General features: G+C 43.9%; 1 protein-coding gene across 3 annotated transcripts in view; it reads left to right on the top strand.

The window, feature by feature from the left end:
- The window catches only part of CEP131 (centrosomal protein 131), a 52492-nt gene extending 28209 nt beyond the window's left edge, over nucleotides 1-24283 (top strand). Inside the window, exons 12-26 of one of the 3 annotated variants that reach the window (XM_072645282.1) lie at nucleotides 488-670; nucleotides 1734-1925; nucleotides 2615-2752; nucleotides 3600-3725; nucleotides 5346-5462; nucleotides 7410-7512; nucleotides 8434-8635; nucleotides 10734-10841; nucleotides 10988-11105; nucleotides 11597-11671; nucleotides 11886-12028; nucleotides 17499-17676; nucleotides 17785-17981; nucleotides 23788-23848; nucleotides 23948-24283. In XM_072645282.1, the coding sequence (XP_072501383.1) occupies nucleotides 488-670; nucleotides 1734-1925; nucleotides 2615-2752; nucleotides 3600-3725; nucleotides 5346-5462; nucleotides 7410-7512; nucleotides 8434-8635; nucleotides 10734-10841; nucleotides 10988-11105; nucleotides 11597-11671; nucleotides 11886-12028; nucleotides 17499-17676; nucleotides 17785-17981; nucleotides 23788-23848; nucleotides 23948-24022 (2016 nt within the window). In that variant the 3' untranslated portion in view covers nucleotides 24023-24283. The remainder of the gene's footprint in view (nucleotides 1-487; nucleotides 671-1733; nucleotides 1926-2614; nucleotides 2753-3599; nucleotides 3726-5345; nucleotides 5463-7409; nucleotides 7513-8433; nucleotides 8636-10733; nucleotides 10842-10987; nucleotides 11106-11596; nucleotides 11672-11885; nucleotides 12029-17498; nucleotides 17677-17784; nucleotides 17982-23787; nucleotides 23849-23947) is intronic. The other 2 variants (XM_072645284.1, XM_072645283.1) reach the window with 2 other exon arrangements.
- The last annotated feature ends 588 nt before the right edge of the window (nucleotides 24284-24871 follow it).

The raw sequence follows: 24871 nt of genomic DNA, 5'->3' as shown, positions 1-24871 counted from the left end.
TGCCAAGTTAGGTCTTCTCTAGGGGAAAGTGGCAGCCACGATGATGATGGCATATGTTTGTACAACACTTTTTAAAGCTCTGTCACATTTGGCCTCACAGCAACCCTGTGAGGTGAGGCATGAGAGATAGTAGGATCCACATTTTACACATATAGAACCTGAGGCTTAAAGTTTAAGGAACTTGTCCAAGATCCTACAATTATTAAGTGGCAAAGCCAGGTCTTCTAACTTTTAGTCCAATATTCTTTCCACTTCACTACCCTAATGCCTCTTCTTGACCTAGGAGTTGTTAAGAAAATTAGTGAAGGGAAAAACCTAATCTTCAAACTTACAGTACATACTGAGCTGTTCCAGAAGTCAGCGTTAACCATCCAAAGTAAGAGAGCAGCCTCCTGACTCTCTCTTCTTTGGCAGAACCTAGCTTCAGTGCTTTGGCTGGTTAACTAGGTGCTTGTGTTTTTCTCCTTTTTCTCCATACCATCCCTAGGACAAAGCCTCCCATGAAGTTGTCTGTGAGAGCGTGGACACTGCAGTCACAGCAGCCAGCAGACCCCAGGCCAAAGTGACTCTTAATGAGCTGCTGGAAACCCTGAAGCTGTTAGAAGAGGAACCAGAGCAGCTGACCCAACCCAAGACCTATAAAAAGGAAAAATATTCCTGGATTGATGGGGTAACCAGAGGGAGTCAGGGGAATTACCTGAAAGCAATACGTATCCCACTTCAGTCCTCCCCTTCATAGTGCCAAGATCTAAAGAGATCTCGGCCCAGAAAGGACAGACTATGAGAGGAGATAAAAGGAATTAGAATAAAATTCTCATTGATCTTTCATCTTTGGCTTGGGGAGGGGGGCGTCCAAGAGGTGACATCTGACCTAGTGGAGAGTTGAATGGGACTACCCTTGTAAGGTTGGTCCAAGGAAGCATAATGATGACTCTTAGCCTGTTTCCCTAATGTCTTTATGAAATCACTTTTATCAGCCCAGCAGGAAATAATGTTCTTTTCTCCCCCAACTTCCTACTGGATTCAGTTCTGTATTAAGAAATTCACTGAAGTTACTCAATACTTCTGCATATTAGTTCCCAAAGACAGCACACAAGATTTTTTAGATCCTTTCAGGATCGATAGGCTTTGGACCAACTTAATTAGGTCATTAGAAGTCTGACCATTAGGTGATCATCTCATACATGGAGGGGTTTCATTCTGCATGACCTCTCTGAAGCCCTCCATGTGGTAGGAGGTGGTCATCTACTGATGAGCCTCTCCAGACCTACCTAGACTGCTCCTTAGATGACAGACATTCAGGCCAAAGCTTTTCAGCTTGGAGTACAAGGGAAATAACAGTGGTGTCATATCAGCTTTGTTTCCTCCCTTGACTGTCCATCTCACATTAATAGTAGCAGCTTTTCAAGGGGAGTGTGTGATTTTGTTCACATGGAATCAGACAGAGAGAGAGAGGAGTCAGGAGTCCTGGATGCATGGGGAGCTTTGGGTAATCTGACCTTCCAAAGCAAATCTCTAGACCACTGCTGCCTCCCTGCCCTTCCTCATCATAACAAGCAAGCACAAAAACATGAGATCACTTTATAGACCAGCAGGCAAATGCCTCTTTTTGGGAGTCTTGCATTATTCTGATGTGACCTATGAAAGAAAAATAAGCAATACTTCTTTTGCTTCCCTTACTCTATACCAGTTCCACTCTAATTCCTATCGTTTTCCTCTTTCCTTCTCCACAGGAAGTTGATTCTAACTCCTTAACAGCTGACAATCTAGAAAAATTTGGGAAACTGAATCCACCACATGGAATCCCAGAGGATGGGGCATTGCTTTCTGAGGCCAAGCTTCAAAGTATCATGAGCTTTTTAGATGAGATGGAGAAATCGGAACAGGAACGACCCCATTCTGTGGCCTCAGCCCCTCCTCGGGAGGTAAGCCTCCCTTCTCCCTAAGCCTGAACAAAGGAATGCATGAATTTCATTGCTTCTTCTCTGGGGTCAGGACTGGGTGTGGTGGAAAATTGTCACCAAGTGGATTCTTTGGCTGTGCAGCAGGGGCAGAGCAATGGGGTCATAGGGCACTGTGTTCAAAGATGGGAGTTACTGAGGTAGCTCAGCTGGGTGTGTGCTCAGAAAATGTAGTTATCTTAATATTAACCTAAGCTAAATGGAGTGAGAGTGATAGACTTATTACATATTTCAAAGTTAGTAGCACTTTTTAAAAAGATAGGCTATCTTAATTTATACTTCCTTCTCCTGTCATTCTAAAGTGAATAATCAAGAATTGAATTTGGGGCACTATATACATGCACATGCACGTATAGACATACATATATTTACACACACACACACACACACACACACACACACACACACACACCTGATCCTTACATTCTAGCCTTTCTCTGCAGTGTTCTGAACTTTGCTTAATTATGTTACCTCTGATTTAGAGAGTGATTTGTGGGGGGTGGAGGGTGGGAGGGATATGACAAGGGAACTGGGAAAGGCAGGTGACATGCTTAGTTGGATCTGAGGAGAGGTTTCTATGAGAAATAATCAGTTACCATTAGAGCCAGGTAGAAAATGATGCTGGTGTTGCTAACCTTTATTTTTTTCCCCAGGGAATCTTGACTGAGGAAGAGCTGGCCCACCTGGAGCAGGCGTCGGCTGTGGCTACTGAGGTCACCAGCTCTATGATGAGACTGAAGCTGGAGGTGGAGGAGAAGAAGCAAGCTATGGCACTGCTGCAGACAGCATTGGTGGGTGACCCTAGGTATAAATGGCCAAAACCAATTGGGGGGAGGCTAGTGTGGGACTGTGCTAAGGTTTTCCCTGTGGGAAAGGAGTATTTCCTTTTGGATATGAGCTTTGGTTCCCTGCACGTCACAGGTGTTCTGTGTAACTGGCTTAAAGCAAAAGAAATCAGGCCTACGCTTAACTCACCTCAGACAGCCTGGACTATGTCCTGTTCTGGGAGAATTCCACCACCTCCTGTTGTAGCCTGATCCAGCATATAATAGGCCTTATTCTCAGGAAGTCTTCACCCAAATCTCTCCAGCACTTAGTACAGTGCCTGGCACAGAAGTGCTTAATAAATGGTTGCTCATTGATTGATTGCTGTCATGTAAACCTGCTTCCATCACCTCTGTGGGCCTGTCTGCCCAGGGAGGCCTAGCCAGAGGTCTCACTCAGTCCCTGGGGTGGTTTTGTGGGCAAAACTGAACCCCTAGGGTGGTTGACCAGGTTTGTGATTTAATACTGCTTCTTGAGAAGATTTGCAGAAGGCATCCCCTGCCCTTCATTAGAGGAAGATTAGGAGTAACATCTCTCATAGGCTTGTCTCACTCAACACATTAACTACTTGCATCTCATAAGCAGGGAATCAAATCTGGGCATGTTTCAGGATGGCTTTTTTCCCCTTAACATTTCTTGGTTTTCTTTTATTGCTTCCTCCCACTATGAGCTCCAGTAGAATTAGAACTCTCTAGTTGCCCCATGGTCAGCCCCATCTCCTCTGATCCTGGCCTCTGCTCCTTTAATTTGAACCCAGGTACCAGCCAACCCCCCCCTCCCTCCCATCCTCTTCCCCTGAAACCCCATTGACAGGCTCAGCAGCGAGAGCTTACTGTGCGGAACGTGAAGGAAACAGAGAAGGAGCTAAACCACCAGCTCCGGCTGCAGAGGGAGCAGTACGAAGCTGCTATCCAGAGACACCTGGCCTTCATCGATCAGGTAACCCTGTGTGCTCATGGCAAGTAGCAGGATCTAGTGCATAGTTTACAGAATTGAAACCCAGAGACTGTGTTTTGGTTCATGGCTCTGTCGTTTATTTTTGTGTTGATTTAAGCACGTCACTTTCCCTCTCCAAGTTTCATTTTTCCACCTGCAGAATGGGAGGATGATCCTTATTCATGCTTCATTCAATCAATCAGCAAGCATTTATTAAGTGCCAACTGTGTGCCACATAGTGCATAGGCACTATGCTAGGCACTGGGGATACACAGAGAAGAGAAAAACAGTCTCTTCAAGGAGCTTACATTCTTTTGGGTATGACAAGAAACCAGCCTTGAGTGGATCAGGAAAGGCCTTGTAGAAAGTACCACTTGGGCTGAACTTTGAAGGAAACCAGAGATTCTCAGAGGCAGAGGTGAGAAAGGAGTACCTGCCAGGCATGGAAGACAGCCTGTGCAAAGGTGTGGAGGAAGAAATGGAAGTGCTATGTAAGAAGAACAGTAAGAAGGCCAGTTTGGCTGGCCCATTCCTGGAGGTAATAGAGAGCCAATGGAGTTTTTTTGAGAGGGGGAGTGATCTAAGTTTTAATGAAGCACCTGGGCTTTAGGAAAATCACTTTGGCAGATGTATGGAAGATAGATTGGAATGAATAGAAACCTAAAGTGGGGATAGTAGATGTTAAGATGCCTCTTAGAAATGGAACTAGGGTTTTTGGTTTTGTTTTAACTTCTGATGACTGCATATGTCTCATGTCCTCTCTCTTTACTCCTGACCCATATACATTCCACAGGTCAGGGCAGGGGAGGCAGTCAGATGTTGGGGTGGGTCAGGTATACACAGGTACTTTCTGATTAGGAAAGGGTTGGCCAAGTGCAGAAGCTGTAGGAACTGAAAGTTTTTGTCTTGAGATACATACTCTGAATGTGTTCCGGAACAGTGACCCTACCTGCCTATAAGCTCTGCTAAGGATTCTGCGGAACATCCCTTTGAGGATGCTAGAAGAATAGGGCCCAGTAGAAGTTTCTGGCTTAGCCATTTCAAGCCACTTTTAGGCTTGAAATATCCTACAAATAACAGTCACTGTGGAGAAGAGGAGCGAGGCCATGGCAGAAAACAACAGGGGAAGTCACCTTGGAGGCGGGGAGCAGGGAATGGAAGGGGAAACATTGGCTCTGAGGCCTTACTTGCTGAGGATCCCCAGGATTCCTGATGTTGCCCTGTCTCCCCAGTTCTTGCCAGGTTCACACTCCATCACATGGGGGCCTGATGCATCTGTTCTTCTTGTTTCCTGGATCCCAACTTATTCAGCCCTCCCTGAGGCCCATCTTCTCTCAGGAATATTTCTCATAGAACTCCTATTCTCAACTCAGGGATGAAGATTTTGTTGGGACATAATGTGAAAGGGCTATTCTTAGGGCCAGGAGGCATTTCTGTTTGTGTAACTTGCTGGGACTTGTTTCCCTTTCGTCTTCTCTGCTGGGGTTGCTTTCTGGGTTTCCCTTCCTCCTGCAGCAATTGTGACTTAATCCTGAAGTTAGGGGAATATCCACTCAGTACCTTTCGGTCCTGAGTTAGCAGCTTTACCTATTGGCTTCACCTGGTCCCCTCCTCAAATCTCAGCTGATTGACGACAAGAAGGTCCTGAGTGAGAAGTGCGAGGCAGTGGTAGCTGAGCTGAAGCAAGTGGACCAGAAATACACAAAGAGAATCACCCAAGTGCAAGAGCAGCATGAACTGGTGAGAGATTCAAAGGGGTGGGTTCCTTGCCTACACCATGGGAGAGGCAGTGGGGCTTGCTCATACTAACTGCTCCGCTCCTCTCCTCACCTGCCCTGCCTTTCCTGGCTTACTTCTCTTTTGGCAGACCTTTCAGTTCACCAGTCTCTTTGTTCTTCCTTTCCCTCTTCCTCTATTTCCTTAGGTGTGGTGTGCCTTGAAGCTTTTGTGTGAGGGAAATTTCTACTGTCATCTTTCGGCTAGAATTCTTAGAGGGATAGAAGGGGCAAGGGGTGAGCCTCAGAGGGTGGCACCTAGGAAATCCTGAAGCCCTGCCCTGGATGATGTCTATCACAGCCAAACCCAGCTGAGAGCAAAATAGTTTCATAAATATTACCTGAGGAATGCTGAAATTTTTTTATATCCTAATGTGATGATGGGTGAATTGACAGAGCTCACAGCTCACGTTTGCATACTAATAAACCAATCGTTTTTTGCTTGGGAAAATGACTTGAGTTAGATGAGAAGAAATCAGGAGAAGAAATTAAGAAAGGCAGATTTCAAGAGACTATAGGTATTTAATTTCAATCTGTGCTGAATAGTAGTTATGTAAATTATGTAGATGTATGCAGATTTTGTACTGATGTACTTGGTAGCTTTCTTAAACCTCAATGCTGCTCTCAGTTTCCTGATGTGACTCTCCATTAGAGCCCATTTTGTTACTTCATCTCTGTGGCTTCTTCCTCAACTCTGATTAAAGCAAGGGCTCTAAACGTAGGATTCGTTTGGCAATCTGATGAAGTATATGGATCCTTTCTGAGAAGAATGTTTTTAAATGCATAACAAAATACCCAGGATTACAAGGAAACTAGTTATATTGAAATAGAGTTTTCAAAAATATGTATATATATTTTAATGGTTTTACAGATCCCAGGTTAAAAACCTCTGGCTTCTAAAGGCTTGTTGTTAAGTATGGGACCTGGGAGCCCTGGAGTGGTTTTTTATTGGTATCCTCTTGTGGCCCCTCTGTCAGCGGGGCCATGAAGAGGAGGGAGAGAAACCTCACAACCTTGTACTCTACAAGTGTTTTGTATTTTCCCAATGCCATCCTTCTGTTCTGTTGTTCACTTTGGGAAGGAGGTTAAACAAAGTCACAAGAATGTGACCGTGGAAGAACACTGCAGAAGAACACAATAGGAAAGAGGCAGGAGAAGGCAAAGCTTAGTGCAGTAAGACAGTGGATAGGGGGAAAAGTGTGGAATTTGAATTCCCAGCCCTTACCTCAATATGAACACTTTTTTGTTTTAGTTTTCCCTTTCTGCCAAGCAGAATGTTCTCTGCTCCCTTTCTGTCTCCTGGGGAAGTAGCTGATTTTTTTTTTTTTTAGAGTCTACAAAAGAAATATAAAACTATAATGAGTTAGGGTGGTAATTGGCCTATGGAAAATAAGTACCTTTTAAAGCTGTACCTGAGGTGTTTTATGGCATTTGCCTCTTAAAGTAACTAGATGAATTCTATCTCAAACTTCCCTTGGCCTCCTCCTTGGGAGCACCGAGGCAGGTAGTGTTTGACTAGCGGACACACTTCTGGGCATGTGGCTGACTAGTGTATACCCAACTTTGTTGACGTTGCGAAGAAGATTACTTCATGTGAATAAATCTGCTCAGAAGTCTTTAAGCACTTGATATGAGATATGACAAGAAAAGAGAAAGCGGTGTGGGGAGGACAATCCTTGGGAAAGTCAGCAATCTATAATTTGACATTGGTGGGTAGATTTCTTGAAATTCTCTGACCGTTCTGCATGTATTAATAGTCTTTATTATTCTTGTTCCACTGTTAGGACCTGGAAATGTAATTTCCTAAATGTCTACTGGTTTAAGGAGTCTGGAAATAGGTGGCAATGGAGAGATGTGGATTTCATTTTCTCCTTCTCTTGGGCTGCTCCTTAGCATCCTTTCTTGTTCACAGGAGATTAAGAAACTCAAAGAACTAATGAGCGCCACAGAAAAAATCCGCAGAGAGAAGTGGATCAACGAGAAAACCAAAAAGATTAAAGAGATCACTGTCCGAGGTAGGGAACCAGGAGGCCAACTCTTGGGAATTGGTGCCTGTTGTCACCAGTGACTTAGGGATCACATTATCATGGCTCATGTTCGTCAAGGACACCTAGGTGTTCTCTCTGATCTCGCTCACCATGGGTGCAACTCCCTGGCAGGCATTTTTGTTCTGCTGTGGCAGATGTTAAGGTCATTCTCCTGGGCAAAGAAAAAAGATCTGAAAACCGTATACTAGGAGGAACAGTTGAAAGGATTGGGTCTGTTTAGCCTGGAGAAGAGGGGGAAAAAAGGCAAGATATCATAGCTGCATTCACATATTTGAAAGGTTTTGTTATATGATAAGAAAACAGATGTTGCTGTGCTGCTCTAGAGGGCAGGACTGGCCCAGTGGAGAGAAAGGATAGAGGCATGCCTCCAGCTGGTGGAGAAACTGTCCAGCAGGGGGAGAGGCCACCTTGACAATAGTGAGCTAGCTCCCCATCATTCAAGAGTGAAGGAAATTGTGGAGGAGATGACTGCAGGGCTAGAAAACCTCCAGCGTCCCTTTGAACTTAGATCCTGTGAATCTTTTAATTCCCTGGAGAGAGTGGGACCCTTGCCCAGGCTTTGAGACCTTCTCTTCATGCCTTGTAGTTGAAGGGAGAGAAAATGGCCATTGATACTAAGGCTAAGATAGTTCATGCTTCCAAACTTGTCTACTTTAATGTTCTTTCTCTTTTTCTACCTCTCTAGTGACAAGTCCCTGTTTAGATTCCCCCTGGGGTGGAGGGAAGATCCCATTTCCTGCCAGGAAAATGCCCAAGCATTCTTTTTATGCTTGAAGGTGATGGAGAGAAGAGTTTTTGCTTCATTCCCAGAAATGAAATTGGGTCCTGAGTTCATCTGCAGGAGCCTTTTTCCTGTTTGGGGTGACTGTTCCATGTCCCTCATCATAGGCTTGGAGCCAGAGATCCAGAAGCTGATCGCCAAGCACAAGCAAGAAATCAAGAAGTTAAAGACCCTGCATGAAGCTGAGCTGCTGCAGTCAGACCAGCGGGCCGCTCAGCGCTATGTGCAGCAGACTGAAGAGCTGCGGGAACACCTGGAACGAGAGAAGGAGGAAGAGGGACGGCGGGAGAGGGAGCTGGCCCGGCAGCGGTACATGGAAGGGTCTCTGGTGGGACAGCAGATAGTGCAGTGGATAGAGCACCGGACCTGAGGTCAGGAAGACCTATGTGCAAACCCTGACCCAGATACTTCTTACCTGTGTGCCTGGGCAAGTCACTTAACCCCCACTTGCCTCAGTTTCCCTGTCTATAAAATGGAGACAATAATAGCACCTGCCTCTCAGGGTTGTTGTGAGGATCAAATGAGATAATTGTGAAGCACTCCTGGCACTTTAAGTGTCATACACATACATACACATACAATTGTGTGTATGTATAGATATGTATATTTACATGCATGTATATATGTATAGGTAGATCAATATAGATAGATACACACATGTGTTAGCTATCCTCCTCGTGATGATGATGATGATGATGATGTGACTCCTAAGGTGACTGAAATTGGGTCAGTACCTGAAGTCAGGAGGTAAGTGCTAATCATACCATCTGTTCTGAAGTGATGAGATAGACAAGTATGGAGCAGAGCTATGGCTTGTTCTAGTCCCTACAGATAGAATCTGGGATCAAACCCAGACCTAAATCCAAAAGTGATGACCTGGCTCACAACTCTCCATGGAGCTGATGAGTGACTCTGAACGAAGGTGGTTGAGATTGTTGCTGGGGTAAAGAGCACTGACCTGGGAATGAAGAGATCTGACTTTTGCCTTAGCCATTAGGTAACTGCATGGCCTTGGACAGATAGCTTTACCCCTTCAGGCCTTGTAGCTGAGAGGTTGGACTCAAGACCTCTGAGGTCTTCTACAATTCTTGACATTTCATTTCTTAAAAACCCATCTTTTACAGAGGGATAGAAACTGAGGATCAGACTACTTCAGTTTACTTTCCTGAGTCCTCATGCAGCTGGTGATTATCCAAGTCTGAGCTTCATTTGTTGTTTGTCCTTCCTTCTTAAAGAGGACCATGACATCAGGAAGGTGATTTATGTGAGGCAGGGCTGTGCAAAGTCACCAGCTTCAGTCTCCTTCAGGGCCATCTGGGTCCTTTAACAAGGATATAAATCAGGACAGCTGGAGATGGCCCAGATGCAGTGAGAGACCTTGACCTTTTTAAGCTAAGGTCTTTCCCAGGTCTCTGTCTGAGGAAATGCCCATTCAGTGATTAAGGACAGGTAAAATATGAGGCAAAGAATGGCCTCTTTTACCTAAGTCCAAAAAAAAAATCCAGCTGGGAGGGGAAGACCCTGAGGGTTTCTGACCAAAACGGAAACAATTGCTATTTACACTCACTCTGAGCCATCAGAGCCCAAATATTAAGACTTGAGGGAAGGGGTAAGTGGAGGGGTAGGTATGGTTTTCTCCCTGAATCTCTAGATACCTCTTCTAGGGGAGAAGAACCCCTCATACATGGAGGTGATAAACTCATTGCTCCTTCCTGTATGAAATCTCAGAGACCTTACTTTGCTAAAGAAAATGTTATGTTGATTTTCATAAGTTTTAATATTCCTTTACCAGCTCAGCATAGTGAATCAGGCTCCTTTCACTTTAGCTTCACCTCACAACTGATCCATAGGGGAAATGGGTAGAATCGAGAAAGCCCCACATATAAATAGCAAATGTGAACCCAGAGGAGAAGGAGCTGAACTTTTTTAGCAAGGATCAAGGATAATGTAAAGTATATTGCTAACTATGGCATATTATATAAATCTGAGCTATTACAATTATCACTATTATTCTTCTGTCCTACAAAACATTCCCTGTGTTTCAGTATTTATTTCCTGCTTAGGGTTTACAGAACAAGAGTGTTTCCCCATATCAAACTTCAGGGTTTGATCAGCTTCCTTCTCACATGTTCCCCATAAATAGAAGCAAATCCCAGGGGTGGGAGCATAATGGATCTTCTCTTTCCGCATCTCATTATTAGCTCACCTTAACACAATTGCTTCACTTTCCCTTACCCCAGCTCACACATAGTTAGTCTTCTGTGTTGACTTAGCTGATAGTAGATGATCAATCCCTGTTGCTTTTAATGATTCAACTACTAATGGAGAGAATTGAGGGAAATGTCTCCTCCCTTCAGTGGTTAAGCAGAAATAAGTATAATTGAGAAGGATCTGTCTTCCCCAACAGATATGAGAAACACTTGGAGGAGGAGGAACAGGCCCTTCAGCAGCAGCGGCGCCGACTCTATAGTGAGGTGGCAGAAGAGAAGGAACGACTAAACCAGCAGGCGGCCAGGTAGCCAGGAGGAAGGAAGGCAGGCAGGACAAGAGGCCTTCTGGGAGCTAGCCCAGTAACAAACAGCCTACCAGCTATGGACTTTTTAATGTTTCTACCTCTCCCCTGTTTCTCAGCACTGACCACTTCTGCCTGTGCCTTTTCAGGCAGCGGGCGGAGCTGGAGAAACTGAAGCAGCAGCTTGAGGAGAACAGCTGCGTGGTGACGAGGGCCCTCAGGGAAGAGTACGAGAAGGGGCGAGAGGAGCAGGAAAGGCGGCACCAGGTTCCCCTTTCTCTCCTTTCATCTGCATGTCACCCCTCCAGCCCCCCCACCTCAGTTTTTCCTAAAACCACCCATTGGCATTCTGTTTAACCTAAGAAATGCTAATCAGGGCCCTGCTGTGTGTGCCCCTTTCTGATGAAACCCAAAGGGCTGCTAAGGTCACAGAGAATGGTTTTACTGTGCTGGGTCTCCTGACTGTCAACCCAAGGTGCTTCTTATTAGACCTGCTACTTTTCAGGCAACCCAGGCTTCTTTTCTCCCTCACAGGCAGCTCCAGTTTTGCTGAGAACTTCTTGGGTTCCCCTAGGTTCCAGAGGGTGTTAGCTGAGCCTATTGTGTCCTCTGCCCTAAGCACTGAGACTTTCCTGGAATCACAAGTTTATCTTTCTGGGTGCTATAGGTGAAATTCTAGCAAGCAGAAGCTCAGGCCCTGGGTTGAGTAGAGAGTGGTCGGTAGGGCCTGTGTCATGGGACTCTGCTTTATCTTTTAGTTGGATATGAAAGCCCTGAAGGAACGACTAGAGGTGGAGAAGGAAGCCTGGGAAGCCAACTACTTAAAGAAAGAGGTGAAAGCCAGTACTTATTTCCATTGGTCAAACCTTTCCTGTCTTTCCCCTCCACTCCTTCTTGTCTCTTACCTCACTCTCTTCTCATCTCAGAATTCAAAGAAAAGGAAATTGACATGTGGTCAGGAGTTGTAATCATTTTTCATTTGCATTCCCATATTTAGTAAAGTAGTCTTCATTAACATCTGTTGGGGTCTCTGCTGTTCTTTCCCAGGAGGCATGGCTGCTGAAACGGGAGCGTGAGCTGAAGGACGAAGTTCGGAAAGTCAGGGACAAGGAGATTGAGCTGGTTATTCAGAGACTTGAAGCTGATATGACCCTGACCAGGGAGGAGGTTGAGCAAACAGCTGAGAACAGGTGAGAGTTGGAACCAGAAGGAAGAGGAGGCTCCTCGGGGGCAGGCAACACTAGAACAGTTAAGTCTGATCTGATGACTTTTCAGTGGGGATAATCACCGTATCTGCTGACAAGTGGTCATTGAATCCTTACTATGTGCCATAAAGTTAATGGGGAGGAATATTGTGTATTAAGGGGTTAGATTGTGACGTTTAAATGCCTAACTGAAGATGTTAAATTTGATCTTAGGGGATAATAAGGAGCTACTGGAGTTTATTGAGTTGGGAGGGGCAAGAGGAGGCCTTAAACTTTAGGAAAATTAGTTTAGCTGCTGATGGAGGGTGGTCAGAGGTAGGGAGGGAGACCAACTAGAAAGCTATTGTAATGGTCCTGGCATGAGGTGAGGAGCGTATGCCAGAATGGCAGCTATGTGAGTAATAGGGAACATATAAAGATGCTGTGACAGTAGAAATGTCAGGATGTGGGGTGAATGAGAGGGGGGAGTTTGATCAATTAATCATTTCTTAAGTACTTAATATTCCAAGAAGCATTATGCTAAGCTCTGAAGATATAAAGAAAAAGCAAAAACAAACATAAATACATGCACAAATGCAAATATATTTTCTTACATATGTATGTGTGTATCTGTCTCTTTCCCTCCTCCTCCCATCCCTCTTTTCTTCCCTCCCTCCCTCTCTACCTCAGTCAGAACATATAAGAGAAATACAGAGTAAATGGAAGGTAACCTTAAAGGGGATTGATTGTATTAACAGCTGGGGGGGGGGGGCACCTGGAAGAGGGGAAACCAAGGAATCTTCAGAATTTGGAAGGGGAACATTCCAGGGATGGGGGCCAGCAGCAAGGAACAGCAGTTAGGCAATGTGGACCACAGAATGTTGAAGGAAGTTTAGTGTAAGATGATTGGAAAGCTAGGAAGAGAATGGGTTGTAAAGAGCTTTAATGGCAAGGACTTTATATTTGATCCTGGAAATAATAGGGGTGGTGATCTGGTCAGACCTGCACTTCAGGAAAATCTGATTGGTGGGAAAGGTGAGTGACAGGCACCATGTTCTTTTGCAAGGATGAATGAATGAATAACAAATAAAGCATTTGAGAGTTTACTGTGTTTAAAGTACCAAAGTGCTAACTGTTGGGGATACAAACGGAATAAGACAAGCCCTGCTCTCAAGAAGCTCATGTTCTAATGGAGGAGACCACACAGGTGGGAGCTTTCAGGTGCAAGTCAGAGGGAAGAATCCTGTGGGGCTTAGGGTGCAGAGTCAGAGCAGATGATAATGCCTCTTTAATGTCATTTCTACTGATAAAATCATATCAGTTTCTGATTTTAAACCATTAGAAATTGCCAAGGACTTTGGGGGCAAGAACTTTCTTTTCTGAGTAGTAAAAAGCCTCTCTAATAGCCCAAGAAGCAATCTAAGGAGAAGGATGCAGAAGATTTAGCTTTTAGAAAAACAGAAATAACAGAAAAAAATTAGAAAAGTTAAAAGCATTAAAGTGCTAGTGTCAACGGAGGAATTATTATATCTGGCAAAAAAAAGTAGGCTTTTTTGTACTAGGTAAGATGGTGATTGCTGTTGGTTTTATTTGTGCTTTGTGACATCTGCATTTCTTCTATATCTTTTGTCATCTTCAGCCAAGATTAAGTGTCAGCTGAATTTATTATAGATTTTAATGAATTTTCAAAAAAATTGATTAAAAACACTTTGGTAACTGTATGGAATATTGGATTAGAGTGAGGAAAGACGTGAGGCTGAGAAACCAATGAAGAGGCTATTGCAATAGTGCAGGGATGGGCTGCTGAGGACCTGGAGTGGTGTCTATGTGGAAGTGAGATGTGAAGAATAGAAGATTTGGGGACTGATTGGATGTGTCAGGTGAGCAGGAGACAGGAGGCAAGGATGACGTTTTAGACCTGAGTGACTTGGAGGATGGTTTGTGGGGAAAGAGAACAAGCTCTGTTTTGTTTGAGTTTGATGTGTCTCTGGGGCATCCAGTTTGAAATACATGCACAGAACTTTGGAGCACAACTATAGTCATTAGGATAAGGATTTAGAAGAGACCATTAGGTTTGGAAATTCAGATAGTTAATAACTCTGGGGAAAGTAGTTCCAGTTGAATGATAAAGTTGAAAGCCAGGTTGTAGAAGGTTTAAAAGACAATGAGAGTAGAGAAAGTGGTGGTACTGAATATAGGCTACTTATTCATGGAGTTTAGCTGAGAAGAGAAGAAATATAGAATGATAGCTAATGGGCATGGTAAGATCTCATGAGGGTTTGGGGTTTTTTTTAAGAATAGAGTAGACTTGGGCGTGTTTGTAAGCATCAGAGAAGAGCCGGTAGATAGGGAAAGACTGAAGATTGGGGTAAGGAAAGGAATCCTGATGGGGGCAGTTTGCTGGAGAAGGTAAGAGGTGATGTAACCAAAGCAACATTAGAGTGGTTGAGTGAAAGGGTGACCTTGTTATAGACTGGAATGAAGGATAAGACAGTGAGGGACAGTGTCAAAGGGATATGAGGTGAGGAGGGGAAAAGAAGGGCTTTTTAGCAAGTGGTCTCAGTTTTTTCAGTGAAGTGTGAAATTTTGTCCTCAGAACAGACAGAGAAAGGAGAAAGTGTCACAAGGAGCTTAAAGAGAGAAGAAAAAATTTGGAACAACTCTTGTGGTGAGGGGGCCAGGGATCAGTTACAAGTTGTTTTGCTATAGTGAAGGTCCTGTTGAGTTTGGATTTGTAGTCAGTATGGTTTTGTGACTTCTTCCAGTTCAGCAGCACATAAGTAGGGAATGAAGGAGGTGGGTAGTGGAGTAATAACACCGGGCTCGGTTTGGCATGATTTGGGATAGGACAAAGAGCAAGGGATTCAAGAAGGGAAGATGGTGTGCAATTAAACTGGCTCACCACAGGGTCACAGTTGCGAAAATGGAACTGGGATAGGGTAGAGGGATGAAGGGTAGACTTAGGAGGAGTGAAGCACAAGGAGAAATAGAAAGATAAAAGGCTATCATCAGGAAAAGGAAATTCAGACTTCTTGATCATGGAAGTGAAATCCTTGTCGATGATGGCAAGATTGAGATTATTCCAAGAAGTAGCTAAGGTGAAGTGGAAGAGGTAGGAGTGGAGTAGAGGAACTGGAAAGTAGGATGTTTGGGGCAGCTGGGTGGCACAGTGGATAGAGCACCAGCCCTGAAGTTGAAATGATTGGAGTTCAAATCCAGCCTCATGCACTTACTAGCTGTGTGACCCTAGGCAAGTCACTTAACCTCATTTGTCTCAAAAAGAAAAAGAAAGTAGGATGTTTGATGGAATGCATCAAGCATGTTGTATGTTGTAGTCCCCTAGAAGGAGGGAAAAAGTTGGAATAGAGTTGAAGCCTTTGAGCCAGGCATTAAACTTATTGAGAAGTGGGGAGACTGGCCTTATTATAATAACTACCCAAATTTGGATTTGGGGATAAATTTGAATTGACTCTTCAGTGGAGGATGGACAGTTTACTAAGTGATGGTTGTCAAGGAGAGTCCAAAAGTAGCAATGAGGAGCAAGAATTTCCTGAGTCCATCACCATGACCAGTCACTGATCGATAGGAGTTTAAGGTGCAGCCATAACTGGAAAGGTTTTCGAGGAAAGTGGTGTCACCAGAAGGGAGCAAGATCTTAGTGCCAGAAGATGGAAGGAGTGAAAAAGGAAGAAGATTAAGATGAAAACAAGTTTGTTCATTATAGAGCAGGTGGTTCCAGAGTCAGATGTTGGGGGGGATGGAGATGAAAGGAATAGGAACAAAGGGTTTAGTATCACAGGAGTGGAGAGATTAAAAAGGCATGGGACTATGCTGGGGAATGAGGCCGGGTAGAGTAACAGGAAGCAGACTAATGAAGGCATTCTGGTAAAGCCTGTTGACTCCTCAGAATGATGGTTTTAAATGCATAAAATAAATTACATAAGATTATAAAGGTAACCAACAGTTAGTGAAAATAAAGATGTAAGTTTTCTATCCAGGTTCATGCCCCCTCTGTCCGCCAATGACCTTATAGTATAGCAGAGTAAAACAAGTAGCTGATGTTTGCAGTTCACAGAATATTCCCCTTATAGCAGCCTTGAGGCAAGTGATGCAAGTTATCATTCCCAGTTTGCAAAGGAAGAAATGGAGGCTTTCAGTAGCTAATGGCCTTGTTTATGGTTACATAATAAATGCTGAAACTGGGACTCAAACTCAAATCTGCTGACTCCAAATCTAGCTCTCCCATTTTACAGATGAGGAAACAGGCACAAAAAAGTTAAGGGACCTGTCCTTGATGACAGTTACTAAAGTGTCAGAAGCAGGTCCTCTAGCTGCAGATCTGCATACCAGCGGTTCTGCTGGAGCGCAGTGTTGTGTCATCCCCCTTCCCCCACAGGGGCTTGTTAATGCTGCAGAGGAGGAATGGTGTGAAGCAGCTTGTCTCATATAATGGTGTGTTCCATTCAGACAGAGCTCTAAGCTTCACAAAGCATTCTCGTCACAGTCCTGTGAAGCAGGTAGTTCAGATATTGAGAGGCAACCAGGTGTTGTCATGGAGAGGAATCTTGTCCCTTAGCTTCTTTCAAACTCAGTGTCCTCATCTGTAAAATAAAGATGACAATAGCAACAGATAACGAATGCATGAAAAAACATTTATTAAGCGCTTACTACATGCCAAGCATTGTGCTAATAATCACTGGGGATACAAACACAAAGCAGAGAGAGTCTCTTTCCTCAAGGAGCTTTACATTATGGTTGGGAAAGACAACACACACAATAAAATATGTAGCCCAGGATGGCGTATGGTTGAAAAAGTTAAATGAGTGGTGAGCAGACCAGTTGGGGAACATATTGACACATCTTTTCCAGAGCTGACTATGGTTCCAAAACTGGAAGGGATTCTGGGGTCAGAAGCTGGTGCAGAAAGACACAAAGTGTGGCTAGAAACTAGACTTGGACAAAGCAGGAGATGAGGCAGCCTCCAGGTGGCATAGCAGTCCCAGGGCTTCCGGGTGTGGAAGGGTGAGGTCTGCCAGGGCTTTGCTTTTGGCCCAGCTGGTGTAGAAGGATACACAGGCAAAGCACTTTGTGAACTTTGGGACACTTTATAAACATTGGCTAATATGATTGTTGTTATCCCTGATTTATATAGATGAGGAGATTGAAGCCCCAAGAAGTTAATGGGCTTCTTTCATGAAGTCATAGTCAGTGTCAGAGATGGGTGTCAAATGCGGCTTTCCTGACTTGATCCACTGGTAGCACACAGCATGAGAAATCCCAAAAGTTAACAAGTGTGGACCTAGATCAGGGGTTATAATGTAGTTTGGTAGATACCAGTGACATGCAATGACAAAGGGAGGGATTTGGTATTGAAAGTCCAGTAGCAAGTCAATAACAGGATTTGACGCAGATGCCAGGGCTTGTAATGTTGCCAGTGTGTCCCACCTCCTCATCCTTTGGTCTTTCCTGCCCTTAGGATCAAGCGTGTACGGGACAAATACGAGGCAGAACTCGCAGATCTTGAACAATCAGAGCGGAAGCTGCAGGAGCGCTGTGCAGAACTGAAGGGCCGGCTTGGGGAGGCTGAAGGAGAGAACTCTCGGCTCCAGGGCCTTGTGAAACGGAAAGAGAAGGAGGTGGAGGATGTAATAATGGTGAGCCCAGGCTTCCTGGAGTTGCCATAAGCCTGGGGGCTCTTACTGAATGTCCTTTCCCCTTGCCGTATCCCCAGGCTGCCTCTGATTCTTAGATTTTCCTGTCAGGTGAAGGACAAATTAATGGAAGAGAGGAGCAGCCTGTCAGAGGTGATCCGCCAGGAATTCTCAGACCGACTGATGGCAGCTGAAGAGGAGAACAAGCGATTGAAAGTAGAAATAGCGGAGCTACGGACCCGTCAGCAGTTAGAACTAGAGAAGATCAGTCGGGACAAAGAGGATGAGCTGGAGGAGGTGCATAAGAGGTAGGAGAGTCATGTTCCAGACAGTCAGTCTTTTCTGTCTGCATTGGTAAATGGGCCGATTCTTGTCTGAGAAGACTTCCTTGAGGGAGAACAGCAACCTACATTTTTTTAAAAAAAATATTTTTCCCCAATTACATGTAAAAACAATTTTTAACATTCATTTTTAAAAAATTTTGAGTTCCAAATTCTCTGCTTTCCTCCCTCCACCCCCCCACCATTGAGAGCACAAGCAGTTTGATATAGGTTATACATATATAGTTATGCAAAACATATCTCCATGTTAGTCATGTTGTGAAAGACAACATAGACAAAAATGAAAAAAAAACCCAACAACCAAGAAGAATAAAGAAAGTAAAGAAAAAATATCCTTCAGTCTGCATTCAGACTCCATCAGTTCTATCTCTGGAGATAGATCTCATTTTTCATCCTAAGCCTTTTGGAATTGTCTTAGATCATTGAATTGCAGAGAATAGCTAAGTCATTCGCAATTGATTGTTATATATAGTATTGCTGTTACCATGTACAGTGTTCTCCTGGTTCTGCTCATTTCACTTTGCATCAGTTCATGTAAATCTTTCCATAAACTACATTTTTCAAAGATCTGTTCAGTGCTCAGCATTGTGCTAGGCAACCAGGAGAGGAAATGACTTTGACTTGTGATATGGGGAAGGAAAAGATGTGATATAATGGAGGCCAGGGAATAGAGGGAGAGCCACTTCTGTTCCTGTTCCTAGTTGCCCCTGTTATTTAGAGATACCCCATATATACCTATAATATTCCAATATGATAGAGAATTCTTTTTTTAATTGAAAATTTTTTTTATTTATTTAAGTTTTCAACATTCATTTCCACAAAATTTTGAGTTCCAAATTTTCTCCCCATTTCTCCCCTCCCCCCACCCTAAAATACCAAGCATTCTAATTACCTCTATCACCAATCTGCCCTCCCTTCTAACATCCCTCCCTTCCCTTATCTCCATCTTCTCTTTTGTCCTGTAGGGCAAGATAAATTTCTATACCTCATTACCTATATTTCTTATTTCCTAGTTATATGCAAGAACAATACTCAAGAGTTGTTCCTAAAACTTTGAGTTCCAACTTCTCTGCTTCCCTCCCTCCCCACCCATCCCCATTGGGAAGGCAAGCAATTCAATATAGGCCATATCTGTGTAGTTTTGCAAATGACTTCCATAATAGTCATGTTGTGTAAGACTAACTATATTTCCCTCCATCCTGTCCTGCCTTCCATTTCTTCTATTCTCTCTTTTGACCTTGTCCCTCCCCAAGAGTGTTGACTTCTAATTGCTCCCTCCTCCCATTGCCCTCCCTTCCATCATCCCCCCAACCCTGCTTATTCCCTTCTCCCCCACTTTCCTGTATTGTAATATAGGTTTTCATACCAAAATGAGTGTGCATTTTATTCCTTCTTTGGGCCAAATGTGATGAGAGTAAACTTCATGTTTTTTCTCTCACCTCCCCCCATTTTCCCTCCACTGAAAAGTCTTTTACTTGCCTCTTTTATGAGAGATAATTTGCCCCATTCCATTTCTCCCCCCAATATATTCCTCTCTCACCCCTTAATTTCATTTTTTTAAGATATGATCCCATCCTATTCAACTCACCCTGTGCCCTCTGTCTTTGTGTGTGTGTGTGTGTGTGTGTGTGTGTGTGTATATAATCCCACCAACTACCCAGATACTGAAAAAAGTTTCAAGAGTTACTAATATTGTCTTTCCATATAGGAATGTAAACAGTTCAACTTTAGTAAGTCCCTTATGATTTCTCTTTCCTGTTTACCTTTTCATGCTTCTCTTGATTCTTGTGTTTGAAAGTCAAATTTTCTTTTCAGCTCTGGTCTTTTCCTCAAGAATGCTTGAAAGTCCTCTATATCATTGAAAGACTTTTTTCCCCTGAAGTATTATACTCAGTTTTGCTGGGTAGGTGATTCTTGGTTTTAGTCCTAGTTCCTTTGACTTCTAGAATATCATATTCCACGTCTTTCGATCCCTTAATGTAGAAGCTGCTAGATCTTGTATTGTATTTCCACAATACTCAAACTGTTTCTTTCTAACTACTTGCAATATTTTCTCCTTTACCTGAGAACTCTGGAATTTGGCCACAATGTTCCTAGAAGTTTCTTTTTTTGGATCTCTTTCAGGAGGTGATCAGTGGATTCTTTCAATATTTATTTTGCCCCCTAGTTCTAGACTATCAGTTTTCCTGTATAATTTCATGAAAGATGATGTCTAGGCTCTTTTTGATCATGGCTTTCAGGTAGTCCCATAATTTTTAAATTGTCTCTCCTGGATCCATTTTCCAGGTCAGTTGTTTTTCCAGTGAGATATTTCACATTATCTTCCATTTTTTCATTCTTTTGGTTTTGTTTTGTGATTTCTTGGTTTCTCATAAAGTCATTAGCCTCCATCTGTTCCATTCTAATTTTGAAAGAACTATTTTCTTCAGTGAGCTTTTGAATCTCCTTTTCCATTTGGCTAATTCTGCTTTTTAAAGCATTCTTCTCCTCATTGGCTTTTTGAACCTCTTTTGCCAGTTGAGTTAGCCTATTTTTCAAGGTGTTATTTTCTTCAGCATTTTTTTCGGTCTCCTTTAGCAAGGTGTTGACCTGCTTTTCATGATTTTCTTGCATTTCTCTCATTTCTCCTCCCAGTTTTTCCTCCACCTCTCTAACTTGATTTTCAAAATCCTTTTTGAGCTCTTCCATGGCCTGAGCCCACTGAATATTTATTTTGGATGTTTGGGATACAGAAGCTTTGACTTTTATGTCTTTCCTTGATGGTAAGCATTGTTCTTCCTCATCCAAAAGGATGGGAGAAGGTACCTGTTCACCAAGAAAGTAACCTTCTATAATCTTATTTTTTTTCCCCCTTTCTTGGGCATTTTCCCAACCAGTTACTTGACTTGGGTCCTTTGTCAAGAGTAGGGTATACTCTGGGGGTCTGTAACATCTTAGTTCCTCCAAGGTGGTACAATCAAGCATGTTCACTGGTCTGGGAGCAAGCAGAAATTTTTGTGCCCAGAATCTGAGTAATAGTTTCATCTTCACAACCACCTGGCCTCCAGTTCAGCCAAGCCAGCACTGTGGACTGAGATTCAGATAAGCTGCAGGGGCAGGGCCACCATTCAGTGTGAGGTAAAGATCAGCAGCTCAAATCCCTCAGGAGTATTAGGTGGGAGCAGGGCCTCTACACAGGGCTGAGGTAAGAATCAGCTGCTCAGTGCCCCCAGGGGTTTTAGATCCAACAGTGGATGCTGGCTACTGTAGGGGCTGCTGTGGAAGCTGCTGCAGCCTGCCAGAGGGGACCTCTGGCAGGCTGCAGCTATGGGAAGGCCCTTCTCCCTTCTTGGCCCTCTGAAAATCCTCTCACTGATCTTTGGCGCCTGTGGGTTGATGGATCTGTGAACTGTTGCTACTGCAATTGGGGATTCCATCCCCAAGTCCTGCTTTTGTCCTCCTCTCAGAGCCATGCCACACAGCCAAGGCTGGGCTGGGCTCCGCTCCATTACGGGTGTGGCAGATGTTTCCCGTCAGCCTTTCAGGCCACCCTGGGCTGGAAATCTCCTCCACTCTGTTGTTTTGTGGCTTCTGCTGCTCTAGAATTTGTTGAGAATCTTTCTTTGCAGATATTTTATGGGCTCTGGAGGGGAGAGCTAGCATGTGTGTGTCTTTATAGTCTGCCATCTTGGCTCCACCCCCAAGAATTCTCTAGGAAAAAATATTGGGTGGATCCTGCAAAGCCACTATTTAACACTGATCCACTTCACCCACTGTTGCCCAGCCCACTCTTACTGCTTGCTTCCCATTGGTTCAGATGCACACTACAAGTGACCCATAGTCCATTACTTTCCTTTGTCAGGTTTGCCCTCCATAGGGGCATAGTAGGAGAATTACTGGTAGAGTAGCCTGGAAAAGCAAACCAGAAAACCGTCCAGGCTGGGCATTTTCCCAGAAAAACCTATCCAGTGTCCTAGAGTTAACCCAAGAGATGAATCAACTCCCTCATCATAATGAGGACATTGTCTTGCATGCAGTTAGAGGCCGTAACTGCCTTAGATCCTGTCTATGCTGGTCACTGAGAACTTAGGGCTTTGCCCTTTGCTTTTATGTGTGTGCCCAGATTTACTAAGCATACTCAAAATTTTAAATTAAGAAACATATGAAAACTTTCTGACTTGATCATGAATTTATGAAAATTTTTGAAATAAGGGCAAGCAGGCCCAGTTCTTTAGGAAAGCCCACAATGGCAGTGGGAAGTGGCATTGCAATCATACTTTAATTAGGCACAGAGTGCACAAAGGTGGCAGATGGCATAGGAATAGGGGGATATGATGGTGAAGGGAGTCAGACAGCATGGGGAAGAGGATAGGGAGAGGGAAAAGCAGAGACTATCACTCACATAACCATGGATTAGAGATGAGAGCCCTCAGCAGCATGAGCCCAGTGGAGAAAGAGTGCTGCTATGAGGTAGGGCAGGAGTTTGAGGTCTCATTTTTATAGGGATTTACGGTGGACAGATTCTTATCGTACTGCCTTGGGATTAGTTCATTAGCATCCAGATCATCTCAAAGTTGTCAGTAAAACTTGAAAATTAATATGTCCACATCATCTCAAAACTGTCAGCACCTTTTGGTGTTCTGTGGATGTCTACAACTTCTCTAATCAAAAACCTTGACAGTAGCTCCTAGATGTTTCCCCTTATTCCACTCATATTACTAGGATATGTTTTTTTGGCTAATATATGATACATTGTGTGAATTATGCTCCTTTGATCTTTGGGACACTTTGTACATAACTTCTGGGGCTCCGCTTTGCAATCTTATTTCCTACTATTGTCCCTTTATACTGGCTACTTAAAAACTAACTAACTAGAAGGGATGGTTGTCTGGGGGACCCAAACAAGGTACAGCTTTAATACTCTCTAGGCCATCTCAGCATAGCCATATATCACTGATCCTAATACAGCCAAAGTAATTATATCAGTACCATTAAGCACACATCCCAGTCATAGGTATGGCAGGGAAGGGCAGAGCCAATGGTCCTAGGAAAGGATTCTATGAGAAGGTATGTATCTATACCAAACATAAGTAAATTATTCTGTGGATATTCATCTGAGAGGCAAGGCCCCCTGGGCTATGCCCTTGGGCTGTCTTGGGGTGGAAGGAGATAGCTCAGTACTAAAGTTCTCACTTGTTATTAATAAATAGCAATGCCCATTTGTAGAATTGGTCAGTGGGTGCTAAATATGCCTTTCTTAGCAGGCTAGTCAAGTTTTTGTGCTGCTGACAGAACATAGATCCCTAGGGGACTGCTCAGTATGGAGCAACCTTTGGTCTCCTAGGGAGGTTAATAGGAAGCAGCCGTGGCCTGAGCCCTTGGAAAAGTTGCCTAGGGATTTGGCATCATGGTGATTTGCCTAGTAGGTTGTGTAGAGACTGTTCCTTCATAGACAAAGGTTGAGTTACACACCCAGCCACAAGTGTATCTCAGGTCCCTTCATCTCACTCCAAAAAACTAGAAAAGAACAATTTAGAAGAAAGGAACAGTAGAACTGAAAGGGAACTTGGGGAACATCTTGGGCCCCCTGATACAAATGAAGATACAGGCCCAGAGCAGCTAAGTGGTTGTTTATCAAGGTCACAAAGCTGACTTATTGCCAAACTATGTTTCTAGTCCAAATCATCAGACTCTCAGTCTGGGATTTGCTCCACTCATCTTCCAAGCCACTGACTAAATACGCTCTGGCATCATGGGAGCCTCCTCGTCAGCCTAGTGTTTCTTCTGCCCCCAGGGTCAAGATGGCTATAATGAAGAAAGAAGAGACTGTGAACAACCTTCGAAAACAATATGAAGTAAGTTGTTCCTTCCAACCTGTAACTCTTGAACTGTCTCAAAGGTGACATCCTGTGTGAGGCCCCAGGCCTGACAGGCTGTGTATCTGTGTGTCCCAGGCAGCACTAAAGCGGGCTGACCACCTTGAGGCACTGCTGGAGCAGCAGAGGAAGCAGCTCCTGAGCGTCAAGTGAGCCTCCAGCTCTGGCCACATGGAAGAGAGACTGCAGCTACAAGTCTGCTGGGGTGGCCCTTGCTGTCTGATGTGACTGTGAGTGAGAAAGCACTAATGCCCCAGGGCTTGGGAGAGAAGAAGGCCTCTCCTCAGCCTTTGCTCTTCTATTTTTACAATGTTTGTCCCCATGCCCATGAATGAATGACTCCCTAACCTGAGATCTACCTCAGGGCTTCTGTCGTTGTATTTTAACATTAAAGAAAGTCACTGGTTTCTAAAACACAGTGCAGCCCTTTACTTTGTCTCTCCTAGAGTGAGAAGAGTTTAGAGCTAAGAAGGCAGTCCTAGGGACATCTGTTCAGAAATTATAAGATGATACCTGGGAGAGCTGAGTTTTTTGTCGACAGTGAACCACAAGCTAGTTATCGCCTATGATTTCTCTTCCTTCTCTATGCCCCCCTCTCAAACCTTTTTAGAGTGAGGATCCACTCACTGCCCTAACGTGGAAGGATGGAAGAGTAGGCAGGCTGAAAGGGAGTCAAGGGCTTATCCTGAGGCACAGTTGGTCCCAGGTCTCAGCTCCCAGGTCTTCTCCAGGTTCTGCTACTTAAAGCTGTTCAGTCCCTGACCTGGCTACACCTGACTTCACCCCTTAGCTGCACTGATAGGTGTGGAAACTGCTTCCTCTATTCCCTAGACACACCAACAAAGGATTTGAACATTTAAAAGGATAATTTTACTAAGAAACAAGGAAATAACACGACCAAAGTACAAGAAGTATTCATAAGAGATGCATAGTTCACCAGCAGAAGAACTTAGCTGAGCACAGGTTTCCAAAATGCTATAAGTGCTTAACAAAGAAACTCAG

This window comes from Notamacropus eugenii, chromosome 2 (genome assembly GCF_028372415.1).
Source record: "Notamacropus eugenii isolate mMacEug1 chromosome 2, mMacEug1.pri_v2, whole genome shotgun sequence".
In the NCBI taxonomy this organism is placed as follows: Eukaryota; Metazoa; Chordata; class Mammalia; order Diprotodontia; family Macropodidae; genus Notamacropus; species Notamacropus eugenii.
Note: the sequence above shows the minus strand (reverse complement) of the source record. Positions and strands in the feature narration are given on the sequence as shown.